Source organism: Mytilus trossulus, chromosome 3 (genome assembly GCF_036588685.1).
Source record: "Mytilus trossulus isolate FHL-02 chromosome 3, PNRI_Mtr1.1.1.hap1, whole genome shotgun sequence".
NCBI classification, from domain to species: Eukaryota; Metazoa; Mollusca; class Bivalvia; order Mytilida; family Mytilidae; genus Mytilus; species Mytilus trossulus.
The window spans coordinates 10,724,415-10,739,222 of record NC_086375.1 but is presented as its reverse complement, the minus strand read 5'-3'; the positions used below and the strand labels follow the sequence as shown (position 1 = coordinate 10,739,222).

Genomic DNA, 14,808 nt, shown 5'->3' with positions numbered 1-14,808 from the left:
AAAATGGGAGTGGATAGTGGGTTTTTCCAATTTCTCAAGGTAAACTAAATATATATTAGATATAACAAGATTGGACGGAATATAATAATTCAAACATAAACAGTAAAATGCAGGAAATATATGCAGTGCATTAATGCATTATCATTTTAAGTGAGTATATTTTTGAAAATTTTTTTTTGGGAAGTTTACCAAATAATTAAATGCTTCAGTATACAATCTACTATGTAAACTATATGTATATGTATATCCGGGAGAGCAGTCACGTATACCATGTATACACAAATTAATATTTCGCTTGTATACATTCTTTCTACAATACAAAATTGTGATATTACAAATTTACTCCTGATCATTGCTAATGAGAGCTCGAAGTTTTGGAAAGTGAACAAAGGAATAAATATGTTTGAAAATGCTAAGTCATCATTTTAATGCAAATTTTAATGATACTTATCCCATATCTTGATAAATGTATGTTTGTTTTTAATCAATGTATGTTTTCAAATATTGAATAAAAAAATGTGGGAATTAAGGTGATATATTTTTATTAAGTTGTATACAAAGATCTTTTTTTGAATTTAAGTTAAATACATTTTTTTTTCAAATTTAAGCTCTAGGTTCCAATGTGTGTTGTTTTTTGTTTGTTTATTTGGATCTCTAAATGCTGTTTTGTTATCATGTATGAATGAAGAAAAACTCTTTTTTTTAAATTTCGTTGCTTATTAACGTTTTTCTTGAATTTTAGATTAAAATGATTTTGGTTTTCATAAGCATTCTTTTAGAAACTACAAGATAACAGGGTGTAGTAATACATGTTTATAAACTATTGATGAATTAATTGGGGCTCTCCGAATTTATTTAGAGTATATAAAATTATAAATTATTAGAAAAAAATTTCAGAAAAGCGCTCTTGTCATTTTATAACTTTGTTATCCTTCACAGATATTTCAAATGGGTTTACTATTATTATTATTTTTTTAATATTAAATGTTGTTTTGTTTTACTTTAATTTGATCAACATATTGTATCAAAACCAAACTAAGATTAAATCATATCAAATTATGAAATTTTCGTACATACATTTTTCGTAAGGGCAAACACAAAAATTTATTTGGTGATCGGTCAGAATATTTCCTAGTTTCTTGAAACATTTGTGGCCCAGTTTGTTCAGTCGCTTTCTCTTATGTCTAATGTGTATTTTGCCTCTTCACGTTTTGGGATTGCTCATTCATAGCTGAATATTTGTGCTTACGTCATAATGCACTCAGAGTATATTATTTCTCCCCTTTATTTTCAAATAATATAGTAATATTTTGTCATGAAGCCTGAATTGCTATTGAATTAATTTGCAGGGAGAATATTAACCACATTTTTTTTTTACAATTTCATGTTATCAAAAGTGGAAATTCATAGTTACAAATTTTATAAATTGGTATTTTTTTTATTTTTTATTTTTTTTATAATGTTTATGGGGGTGATTTGTCTTTTCTTTGGTTTGTTGAGCATTGTTTGTTTCCCTTAAGTCTATTTTTTTTATTTTTATGAAAACATGAAATTATAAAATTTCTATTAAATCTGAAGAAATATGCAGTACATTCTATAAAATTTATAAAATTTGTTTTGTCTACTGTAGTTCATAATAACAAAAAAATATTTTTTTAAGATATTTTATCCTCTCTATAGTATATTTATATTTGTTAATAGGTTACAGTTTCGATGTCCAGAATAAGTATTTAGTCTGTGACTTTCTTTTCCAGTCTACATTCAAAAAGCATAACATACAAATATGCTGGACTTTCAAATTCAAAATGGCGACCTATGCAACCTTGAAGAAGAGCTTTATGACATTTTCTCGAAATCCAATTGTAAAAATGTGCTTGATGAATCCCTAGCAGCATTTGAAACAGGAGATCTATCTCATCTGGTCAAGGAAGAATTGAAATGTACAATACAAACAAGAAGACTAGCAAAAGGACAAGACGAACTCAAAGTAAACTTTTCTGAGGAAATCAAGTACCAGGTAAAATTATATGTATTAGTAACTTATTTTTTTAGACCAAAGTTGTATTTTCTTTGTTTATACCCGCTGACTAAAAGGTCTTATTGTTGCTCTGAACTAAATTATAACCAACATAAAAAGCAAAACAAAAATTATGTATGTGAATATTTGAACGTTCGCTTAGTGACTACTCATATATGTATGTTTTAATTAATTGTCTAATTCAATTTGAAAACATTCTATACTTACAAGAAGTTTGCTACTTGCTACAAATAAAATATTCAACAAGAATAATTTAGTTTTACAAATTTCCATCGAACGATATTCATGTTAAGTTAAGTAAAATTGTTTCCCTTTGCTGTCTGGTTAGTTTTGAAATGTTATTTAGTCGTAGAACATTTAAAAAAAAGGACTGCCTTTAACTGTTTTGACCTGGTTCAACCGACCATTTTTACTTAAAATGTCCTGTACCAAGTCAGGAAAATGGCCATTGTTATATAATACATGTAGTTCGTTTCTGTGTGTGGAACATCTAAGTGTTTTGTTTCTGTTGTGTCGTAGTTATCCTCTTATATTTGATGTGTTTCCCTCAGTTTTAGTTTGTAACCCGGATTTTTTTTCTAAATCGATTTATTACTGTTGCCTTTATTTAAAGTAGGAAGCTGAAAAAAAACTTCTAAATATATCGTGCACTTTACGGAATTCCAATCAAAGGGAGTAGATTTAATTTTGCATATACAGTAAAGTATAAAGTAAACTATATAGTTGGTTAAATTAACGACCTTTCAGCAAGTTTGAACGGATATATTAATTTTCTGGTTGGCTTTTTCGCAAGTTTGGACCTGTTGTCCTACATTTACATTTGTCAACAGATGGTTTGCTGTGTTGAGATATGACAAACCCCGATCAATACAGCAATAAAATAAACATTAATAATTCTTTTTAGGAAAAGGCGATAGGGGCATCAACGACCGCGATCAACATTATCGCTAGCCTTTGTTTTGCACTTGTCTCAATCACATTTCAATAGCCAAGTCTGTTGTTTCCTCATATGCATGTACATGTGTGTTATTGCGTTATATGTTCTATATACGACATGCACTGATCTGTGTCTAGAAAATATCTGCCATCTTACTTACTGTCAGTTCTAAATCGTTCAAATTAAAAAAAACACAAAAAAAAAAACACAAAAAAAAAACACAAATAAAAAACTGAATTGAAAAAAAATGAAAGTTTCAAATTCTGGCGAATAGTAGAAAAAGAACCATATAAACTTTTTTTTTTGTGTACAAATATTCCATGATGTGTTCATTTTCATGCAATGTAAGTTACGGACTCAGCAAATTTTAAAAGGAGTGGTTTCGTTATTATAAGTATACAAGTTACAGAGGCAAAAACTGTCTCAACCCTTATTTCGCAAAATTTGGTTTTAGGTATTCGAAGAACGGTAAGTTGTGCACCCGTTTCCCACTTCCCGGAATGACCACTGAGTCATTTTTTTTCAAAATGAGCTATATTAAATGTGGTATTCGAACATATGGAATTGATCAAATGTACTTTTGATTTTAAAGCTTACAGAAGATGAACAGAACAAAATTGTAAGAAGACGAGAACAAAATAGAATGGCAGCAAGGAGGTTTCGAAAGAGGCGGAAACAAAATAAGAAAACACTCTCCGAGGTAAATTGGTTCGATTGAAATATGCTATATTTTGAAGAAAATCTTCATGCTTTACATGCATACCTTTGCATGATATATACACTTGTTATAGAAAAATCTGCATGAAATAAGGAAGATGGAACTAAAAATAATCGCACACACAGGTACAAAATATTAGATTAACATAATTCATATAATCTCATCACTGCAAAATCAGAGAAAACACAACACAAATAGAAACAAACAAAAAACTTTAAACAATCATTATAAATTAACACCAATACAAACATACATTTTCACTTAAAACTCACCCACATAGAAACGTTTTTGAGACACAAAAGTGTAAATCTAACAGAATATCGTGCTTATCGGACAGAAAAAAAAATAAAGAAGCAATTACAGATACCAAAACAAGAATGTGTCCCCAGTAAACGAATGCTCATCCGCACTATCATTTTCTATGTTCAATGGACCGTGAAAATGGGGGAAAATCTCTAATTTGGCATTTAAATTAGAAAGATCATGTAATAGGGAACATGTGTACTATTTTCAAGTTGATTCAACTCCTACTTTATCATAAACTACCTCGACTAAAAACTTTAACCTGAAGCGGGACAAACGAACGAACATACAGACGCATACACCAGAAAACATTAGCTCACAAATGGGGCATAAAAAACGAACAAACGAAAGTTATCATAACGAAAGGTTTGGACAAAACGAAAACATGTTCAATAGCCCTAAAATGTTCTCTCTTGTGATAAGCATTCATGGGTATAAGGTTGATATGAGGAACCATGTGTAACCAGACAACACATGAGTGTCAAAAGTACATCTCCTCTGCTACAAAATATGCATCCCTTCCGCTCTTCAAAAATTAAAACACAGCTCTTCAAAACTTACAACACAAAATCACCAATACTGCATCTTCATATATTTTTTTCTAGTACGTAATTTTTTTAAAATTTTTGCTTTTACAGATTCAAGATCTTGAACGTGATAGTGATGAAAAGACTGCTGAAATTAAGAGATTGCGGGAAGAAAAAGAGACTCTTCTTAAACTTTTAAATGATCACTTACTTGTTTGTCCTGGTATTCAAACGACTTTGTAAAATAGTATGATTGTTGTGATTTGAAAAAAAGAACATTTGTGTTGCCATTCGTATGATTGTTGTTTAGATTGTTTGTGAATTGTGTATATGAGAAAGTGTTTCTAAATTAATTTATACAGAAGTAGTTCCTTATATTAATTACTTATGGAAATCATACTGTTATCATCATTTTTATGAGAAGTCAGAAAACAAGATATTTATAAGTTTTTAAAACGTATGCATTTGTTTTGGTTGTAATATGTGTATACATTTGTGTTTAATATGTATACGGTTTGCAAGCGAGAATAAAATAAAAATTAAGCATCGAGTTACCGCTTACTGTACAATTATTGACTTTATTTTAACAGATTTTATCCAGAAGCTGTTACTATCCTGTTAAACTTTACCCAAATAAGGTTTTACTATCTAATTTAGATAGTAAAACCTTATTTGGATAAGTAGTAAATACCTATATTTGGTATAATCTAGGTTATAGAAACTCGTGTACTAGTGCAAAACGTTTGTGGGTGGTGGGGTTTTCCAAATTCTTTCACATGTCACCGACTATCAAACATGTATTTTGAGGTGAAGAAATGTAACGGAAAAACAGAGGGTAGCCATTTAAACTCATGACCTTGACTTTGTTGCACGTATGTAGGTTTTTTAAAGTCTTTTTCTTAATTCTTTACTGTTAGGTACTTATATTTTTTTTATTGAACTAACCCATATATTTAATTAAAAATAAAACGAATTTTGCTTATTGACTAAATGAAAATCAAACTATATCGTTTCTATGCTTTGTGTGTTATTTTCTTTCTTTCTTTCTTCTTTTAATCATTGAATCAATCTTATTATAGTACTTGTTTGTAAGTGTATTGAAAAACTGATACGGTAAGATTGAATTGGACCATAGTTATATGTTGACTTGAAAATGTAATACATTTAAAACTAGCTTGCAAATAGGTTAAACTGTTTCTATTTAGCTAAGTTGCTGTGTTGTATGTCAAAATGGTGGAATTTTGTAATGATAATGTGGCAACTTATTGTGTTAATGTCCTCTGTTTCGTAAAAAAATGCCTTACTAGTATATTAAAAAAGTTGAATTTTTGTATATATAAAATAAGGATAAGTGCACAGGCACTTGTCTCAGAAAAAAAAATTACCTCTATACCTTAATATATTATTAAGGTATAGAGGTAAATGCCTGTGGATAAGTGTGTTAGACATCAGACCTCCCAGGTAAAAGAAGGAGAGAATAATAATTGTACTTAAAAGGGAAAAACAGGCATGGCAATAATTACAAAAGAACACCTTTATAATTGTTTTTTTTTTGTGAGAACAAGTTTGTATGCATGTAAATTTGATGATACTTACAAATATCGAATCGCAACAAAGTGCACAAAGGGGAGACAGAAACAATTTGAATATAAGATTATTAAAGAGTCAAATTAGATGGAGGGAAAGAGTACTGAGACATCAGCCATTTGCATGAGGTGTAAGGAAAACAAGGATGTAGGACAATTAAGGAAACTGGGGGTTATTATGCAATTTCTTCCAAAACAACGACCCCCTTCATCATAACAGGCTATATATTCCAACACAAAGAAATACACAAAGTAACATGGAAATCCCCTTATGGAAACACAACAAATCAGTTAGATTATATAATGGTACGTGGGGATATTGAGGACATAAATATTGGACACAAAAGTAATGAGAGGAGCAAATGTGAACATTGACCAAAGTAAGGTCAAAGATTGGAATCAAACTGACAAGAAATAAAAAAGTAAAAGAGAGAGAGATATGATATAAACAAGCTAGAAATATGGATACAAAAATAAAGGTGTTTAGATAAGTGCTCGAGAGGATAAAAAGAAATAGTACAATATGGTGGATGAAGATGCAGAAAAAGCAGTAGAAAATACCAGAGGCAAATAGCTATATAATATCCGGCCTAACAAGTGATTGAAAGAGGCAACACAAAGGTGTACAAAGAAAAGAAGGAGAACTGAAAAGTGAAAGAAACTATATACTAGTACTGAATAGATGGTAGATAATTTTAGTGAAGTTTTAGATAGACAAGACCCTCTTCGTCCAATTTCAGAGTAAGATGTAGATGAGATTGAATTAGCTGTAACTGAAGATTAACAAGAATTGAGGAAGACACAAAATGGGGAGTCAGCAGCCGGAATAGACAACGTAACACCAGAGCTAATAAAGGCAGACATCGACCTAACAGCAGAAAAAGTGGCGGAAATATTTAACGGCCTATAGGAAGAAGTAACATGGCCACTTGACTGGAGAAAGGGACCGATTTGCAAGATCAAGAAGTGCGAAATGACAGATTGTAACAACTGGCGGTGAGTAATTCTTTTATCTGTTCTCGGTAAGTATTCTGAAGAATGCTGATAAGATCTTTAAGAAGGGCGATATGACATATTGTACCATTTGAAGAGGAGTGGCTCGTTGACCTGTTCTCAGTAAGTATTTCTGCAGAATGCTGATAGAAAGAATAAAAGAAGGAATCGACAAAATATTATGGAATGAGCAGAAAGGTTTTAGATCAAAAAGAGGAACAACAGAACAGATTTTTATCCTTTGAAACATACTAAGGCAATCAAATGGATGGTGGTCAGCTTTAATCATACTTTTATAGACTTTAAAAAAGCATTTAACTCGGTCCACCGAGAGAGTCTTTAGAAGGTCATGAAGAGCTCTGGAATACCAATCAAGATCATAAGAACCATAAAAGGATTACTAGTATAAACATTGATTTAATAACAATGTTCCGTCATCGATCAGGGAGAAACATCAGAATGGTTTGAAATAAAATCAGGAGTGAAAAAGGGATGTTTAATGTCAGGTTTTCTTTTCTTCTAGTCATAGACTAGATCATGCAAAAAAAGAAAATCTGCAAAGATAGCCAGAGAGTTGAGATGGAACTTTAATACTGTTCTAGAAGATTTTGACTTTTCTGACGACGTTGCAATTCTTTCCTCAAAACATAACGACCTTGACAAGAAAACGCAGAAATTAACAAAAGAAGCTGAAAGAGTTGGAATGAAACTTAATCCAAAAAAGTGTAAAACTCTGATATCCAAGTAAACAAAGCGTAAAAAGCTGATTACACAATACAACGAGAAAGAAGAAGATGTAGACAAGTTCGTTCATATAACTAGGAGCAGTTCTGGACAAAGAGGGAGGAGGAAGTAGCGACATCAAGAATAGAATACAGAAAGTAACAGGCACATTCCATCGCCTAAGAAATATATGGTTTACAAGAGGAATTGGCCGAAAAACAAGCCCGAGTACACCTGTATGAATTGTATGAATGTGAAACATGAAAACTCACAAACCTCGAAGAAAATAAACTGAATACTGTACAACACCAAGGCCTAAGAAAATCCTAAAATTAAGATGGCAAAGTAAAAAATCAAACAAAACAGTAAACGCAATTTCTAACACCAGAAACATCAGTTGTGAAATAGTAGGAGACCTTGGACATGGATATGACACATATTGAGGCGTGAAAGAAACAACAACAGTGGGCACCGATAGGAAAAAAACTAGAGGAAGACCAAAAACTAAAAGGAGGAAAACAGTAGAGAGAGAAAGGATCAACAAAGATGGACAAGTTGAAATTTGACAAGAACAGAGGCAAAAGATAGAAAAGGGTTGAATAGCTGCGTGGATGCCTTATGCGACTTTTTGCACGGAGAGAATTAAGGGTTAAGGGAATGAGTAAATTTATTCACAATTCAAAAACCTTATACAGCACTGGAATGGATTGGAATGCCGTTGTTCTAATTTTCTTGAATAATGTTTTGGTTATAGCGCCAACATTAACACTGATAAGATTTACTTTTGCATTTTGATTTAAATTTGGGATGTGTGTTTTGTTGGTTTTCCTTCATTATTTGTTTGCTTAAATTTGAGTTTGGTTTTAATTTTCGTTATTCCTCAGTTTTCGTACGTTTAGATTTGTAGTTTAGTATTGCTTTGCATGTATTTCAATATGCCTGTGCTGCATCTATATATATGCTGCTTACATATCTTATCTGCATATACTCTGTTATGTTATGTTGTTTATATTCAGTAGAAAGCTCTCGCCAGCGTATTTTTGTAATGGTCTATTTGAACCGAATGAAAATTATACATCTATTAGAATGCAAGCATTTTAAGCTATATGCCAAATCAAAATTTTGACACTTTAAATACCAAACTATTTCTTTAAAACACCATTCAACAATTTAATCTTATACATGACAATATCAGTTCTATAAAAAGAAAAAAAAGAGATAAAATGCTTTATGTACAAGTAACAAAGAGAAACTATCATTGGGATCTATGTTCAAACAACACGCAACAGATACAAACAAAATATAATTCATAATAGTTCATAACCAGGCACACTGATTAAACGAGTAGACCTATACTAATAAAAGAAACCCGTCTTCACATAAAAAAAAGTTTAAACTTCGAACCCCAAACAAAATAAAACCTAACAAAGCAAAACAAACGCAAACATGCCCAATAATTCATTTGTTTCATTATATATATGAAATAGTCATAGTCATTAGGGTAGACAGAGTTGCTCCTCTTACACAGTATCGAATAGATGTTATTCTCATTTCCTCATGACCCGGCATTATATTACGGACTACGATACAGACTTTACTCATTGTTGAAGTTCGCATTGTGACCTGTAGTTGCCTTTTATCTATGCCATTGGTCTTTGCTTCCTATTTTTCTTATAGGCAATTCATTCCACCTCAGATTAAACAGTCAAAAATAAATCGTGAAATTATGTCCTGACCAGTTTTGTCTGTCACCAGTAGGCTTCATAAGTGATCTTTTCAATTGACTAACAGTGAGAGGAAGATCGTGAAGGAAGCATTAAACTGAGAGGTAAAAATAATAGCTGACTATGCGGTATGGGCTTTGCTCATTGTTGAAGGCCGTACGGTGACCTATATTTGTTAATGTCTGTGTCATTTTTGGTCTCTTGTGGACAGTTGTCTCATTTGCAATCATACCACATCTTCTTTTTTTATAAACAGAGGAGAAAATTTCATAAAGAAAGTACAATAGTTCATGATGTCTGTCTGCATTGAACTTGTAGATTGTTGGACAATCATCGGCTGTCAAATTGCACAAAACACTGTAAATTACATGAAATAAAAACTTCTTTTTTACAACCTTACCACTTTTTCCCCTTGTTTTCCTCGTTCATGACTGTTATCCAATCTTTATATAAAATCAATGGTGCCATTAGATTTACAACCTTGTCGATATTTTACATTGTGAGAATTTTTTTTTACTAAACCATGTTCAAAATATTGTTAAAATATAAACTTTAAAAGATTAGACCGTTGGTTTTACACAAGTAATTGTCGGGCCATTTATAGCTTGTTGCTCGGTGTAAGCCAAGGCTCCGTGTTGAAGGCCGTACATTGACCTATAATGGTTTACTTTTTTAAATTGTTATTTGGATGGAGAGTTCTCATTGGCACTCACACCACATCTTCCTATATCTATTTAAAACTTAACAAAACTTTTAACAGAATGACTATTTGAAATTTTACCAACATAACTGTGGTTCTTTTTAATACACAAATGATTGAAGATTGAGAAAACACAAATGATTGAAGATTGAGAAAACACAAATGATTGAAGATTGAGAAAACACAAATGATTGAAGATTGAGAAAACACAAATGATTGAAGATTGAGAAAACACAAATGATTGAAGATTGAGAAAACACAAATGATTGAAGATTGAGAAAACACAAACTTGAAAGATAAACCGAGTCTTGTTTTGTATCACCTAGGGGTAATATGTTTCTGGTCTGTGCGTCCGTTTATTCGTTTGTTTGCCTGTCTACTCGTTCTTCCAACTGTCCGGTTTAAGGTTAAAACATTGTCGTAGTAGTTTTTAATGAAGTTGAAGTCCAATCAAATTGAAACTTAGAACACATGTTCCCTATGATATGATCTTTCTAATCGTAATGCCAAATAAGAGTTTTGACCCAAATACAAATCAGGATCCACTCAACATAGGAAATGAAAGTGCATGTGGGGTATCCGTATACTATGGACACATTCGTAAGCGTTTTATTTTATTTTCACTAAGAAGTTGTGTAACTATTTTGTTTAGTAGTTTAAATTGTAGCTCACTTTAATTTGCTTACAAGTTTGGACGTCTTTTGTTATTAATTAACCTAGGAAAATTGTAAAGAAATACAGAAATGTTACCTTTAGAAAATAACAAATTTTAACTTTTATCCATGTTGAAGAAAATTTTGTAAATTAAGAATAACAAAAATACATGATCCTTGAAATACAGATAAATCATTTTCTTAATATCATCTAATCAAGTAGGGTGCAATTGCTGCAAACTATTGTAGGTGGTCAATCTAATTAAAATATTGATCTCTGATTACGTTATACTACATATGAGTCATATGTAGCATAACGTAACACACTTCACGACCAATTTTTAGTTTGAAGTAAATAAATTAAATATATTTCTTGAAGGGGTTCATCGTCCCCGAAAGAACTCGTAAAACGATCTGACTTTGTTGGGGAAAACCTTTTTCAACGGAAGAATACAAATCAACTTCTTGTTTGTAACGGACAGCAGAAGTTCCATACTGCGCAGCTTTTTTTTTTATCCCAGTATACCCAACTATCTTCAACGCCTCGTTATTAGGTTAGGCGACGATCTGTCAAACTTCCCCTCTTTTGAATTTGACCTACCGAATTAGACTATTTACCGGATTTGTAATCACATAAGCAACACGACGGGTGCCGCATGTGGAGCAGGATCTGCTTACCCTTCCGGAGCACCTGAGATCACCCCTAGTTTTTGGTGGGGTTCGTGTTGTTTATTCTTTAGTTTTCTATGTTGTGTCATGTGTACCATTGTTTTTCTGTTTGTTTTTTTTTATTTTTTGCCATGGCGTTGTCAGTTTGTTTTAGATTTATGAGTTTGACTGTCCCTTTGGTATCTTCCGTCCCTCTTTTGTAATGATCACACAGCCAATTCTGTTCTGTTTGAGAAAATCCCTCCTTCAAAGGAGCACTTCGCACAATGACGAATAATGTTTATATAAATATCTAAAAAAAGACATACTACGTACGCCTCGTGAGATGAGTGTTGGTACCGTCAAAGACCCTTACGCTTGCTTGGCGGAAGGTTTTTAATAATGCGAGTTCGTAGTCCATGTAGAGCAAAGCAAAGCTTCCTTGTGATGTATTCTACAGTGTAGCAGATATCCATGCATTTACATTTACAACTACAAGCACAAATAAAGCTACTAGGGTCTAATATAAAGTTAGTGTCTAGTGTGATGTTACTATGGATACTACATTTCATGCACACATCAATACTACCAATAAAATTATCTAATTCTTGTAGATAAGGTGAACGGATTTCATGCAGAGCTGGACATTCCATAAGGAAATGATCGATCGTTTCTGGCTTACCCTTGCATAATAGGCATGTTGGATCAACTGTGTTTTGGTTGAAGGCAGCTTTGTTGCTTTGTAAGTAGTAAGTACCTGTCAATAGTTTCAACTTCGTCGGTAATCTACTAATATCTTGAGAAGAGGTATTTACGCTGGCTAAGCTTGGATGTGGCCTATTCCATAGCAGATTATTGGTGGATAAGAAGCGAAGCGATGAGTATAGACGAGCAGAAGATGTGGTTTGAGCTTTATAATAATTGTCTACAGCCTTTTTTACTATTGATTTCCAACGCTCCTTGCTGTATGGATTATCAAGAATATCCTGTGCTGATGGGAGGTCATAAATGGCAAGGAGATTTCGAAGCTTTCCAAACCAGCTAGATGAGGAAAATCCAACTAATGCAAGTTGTCTTGTCGCAAGATCCTTTTCCACGGATGTATCCATACTGCAGATCTTATTGAAGGTGTTGATAGCTGATTTGTGAATTGTCCCAATAATAGGAGTGACTCCTGCAAGTGTATATATTGCAACGTCTGCTGTATTTGTTGGCATGGATAGAATTTGCTTTAATGATTTGCGATAAAATACTTCTATATTTTCTAGTTGTTTCTTATCTGGGAGGAGAATTTCTAAGCCGTATGTTAACACCGGTAGAACGTATGTATGAAATATATGAAGACTTGTTGTAGGGTTAAGTCCATTTTTGCCATGGAGTCCAGCACCCATCAGCCAATAAGAACGCACAAAGAAAGATAACTCTATATCATAAAAGTTAGAAAATTGGATTTAAACATTGACAGCAGTTAATGTTATTTTGAAATGTCTTCAAAATAGTCCAAGAGTACTCTTGCGTTCCTTAAAATTGATTAATTCAACTAAAAACAAATACATTTAGATTCGAAAATATAAAAGTTTGAACTTTTAAAATACACTACGCCGAAAGAGAGAGGGGTTGTTGTTCTCCATCTTGAACCATTAAGCATAATATCTCATTTCAACTCCGTATTTAATGTGATTATCGTTGACCTTTTTTTCTTTTCTTTGATGACTTGTTTGTCTTTTCGTATTTTTATTTTAGTCAGTGTGTTTGTTCTGCCTCTTTATAATGACCTTTAATGTCCTCGTCCTTTTTCTTTTCTCTCCTTGTATATTCATCGATCTTTAATTATGGTTTCCGGAAAACTTTAAGCTTGAATATATCCAAAACTGCCGCAATAAACACATTTTAAACTTAAAAAGCATCTTGTCGAGGAAATTTATACCCAATATGTACTTTATGTTATTTCAAAATTTGGAATTGAATTTTTAAAGAGATCACACTATATATAGCTAGTTACTCAGTGCATCATGACTTGAAAAAAGAGCCTGACGATAAGGTATAAAAATAATGAGATTAGGCACTGTAGAAAATGAGAAAACTATCCATCATGGAATGAAAAAGAGAAGCGAAAGATTCCAAAGGGACAGTCACATTAAAACTCGAAAAATAAACACCCACAACTACTCAGTTTACAATTTCAACCAAGTTGTCACGTTCTATAGCAAAATTTCAGACGGTATATTTTATTCTGTATCAAGTGTCAGCAATCATGTTATTACTTAACATATGTTGTGTTGTTCGGTCATTACTTAAGCTGTGTGGCAATATCATTGTTTTGAACTCATTTTTATCGGAAACACAGATCACATCAAGTTGCCAAATTTAACTGAATTATCGAAAAGATCTAGCATAGATCGAGCAATCAAGATTATTGTTTAGAAGTAGAGTTTTCTTAATTTCGAAAACATGTGGAAGTATTCCAAATAATCAAAATGGAGATTATTGATCAAATTTCACCTACCCTTTACGGCTAATTTACTAATGCTTGTAGAGTAAAACTTTGATAAGCATGCTTGCTCTGTTTGTATAAATGTCAATTCTAGCTATGCTATCCACATTAATATCTTCAAACAATATATATGGGCATATTTTAACCTGTGTATATTATATTTGAATTTGATTTGACGTTATCCCAATTACAATTGTACAATGTACAAACTAATCAAGCAAGCTAACCAAAGTTTTGTTCTGCATGCATTAGGAAATTAGCTGTAATGATAGATATATATATATGGGACTATATATATTTTGTTATTGTCACCATGTGTAGTCACCATATATATATGTAGTCAAACCAAGTTTCAACATTAATTCCAATTAGGAACTAAACTCTCTTAAGGTAAATTGAAGAAGAATATATAGTACAGTACTGAGATGAAGGATTCGTACTAATACAAATCCTCAAGAGTATAGACAGTCAAACCTCAAAAATCAATGGTCACGTGCAGTTTATATTTTCCTTGAGTTAATTTTTCATACATATTTTTATTTGGAAATTTATGTGTATATATGTTAAAAAAAATCCATTTTTCATTAAAGATCCCGATGTATCATGGCATAGCACTTTTAACAGTAACGATTATAAGAAAGTTAAATTTGAGACCACTTTTAAAAATTCTTAATTGTAAATATATGCAGTCAAGTTCTTACACCTCAGCACATTATGAACTATTATATATATTTTTTTTTAAACAATGAATCCTATGAATTAAT

General features: G+C 32.0%; 1 protein-coding gene across 2 annotated transcripts; it reads left to right on the top strand.

Annotated features, from left to right (window-relative positions):
• Positions 1 to 43: 43 nt before the first annotated feature.
• Positions 44 to 4,807, top strand: LOC134709227 (cyclic AMP-dependent transcription factor ATF-3-like). 2 transcript variants are annotated; one of them, XM_063569393.1, is made up of 4 exons: positions 44 to 150; positions 1,755 to 2,017; positions 3,568 to 3,675; positions 4,635 to 4,807. In XM_063569393.1, the coding sequence occupies exons 2-4, from the start codon at positions 1,784 to 1,786 to the stop codon at positions 4,764 to 4,766; spliced, it is 474 nt and encodes a 157-aa protein (XP_063425463.1). In that variant the 5' UTR covers positions 44 to 150; positions 1,755 to 1,783; the 3' UTR covers positions 4,767 to 4,807. The 2 variants fall into 2 exon arrangements, with proteins under 2 accessions (XP_063425463.1, XP_063425464.1); XM_063569394.1 differs by having other exon boundaries at positions 60 to 150; positions 1,702 to 2,017.
• Positions 4,808 to 14,808: the final 10,001 nt, after the last annotated feature.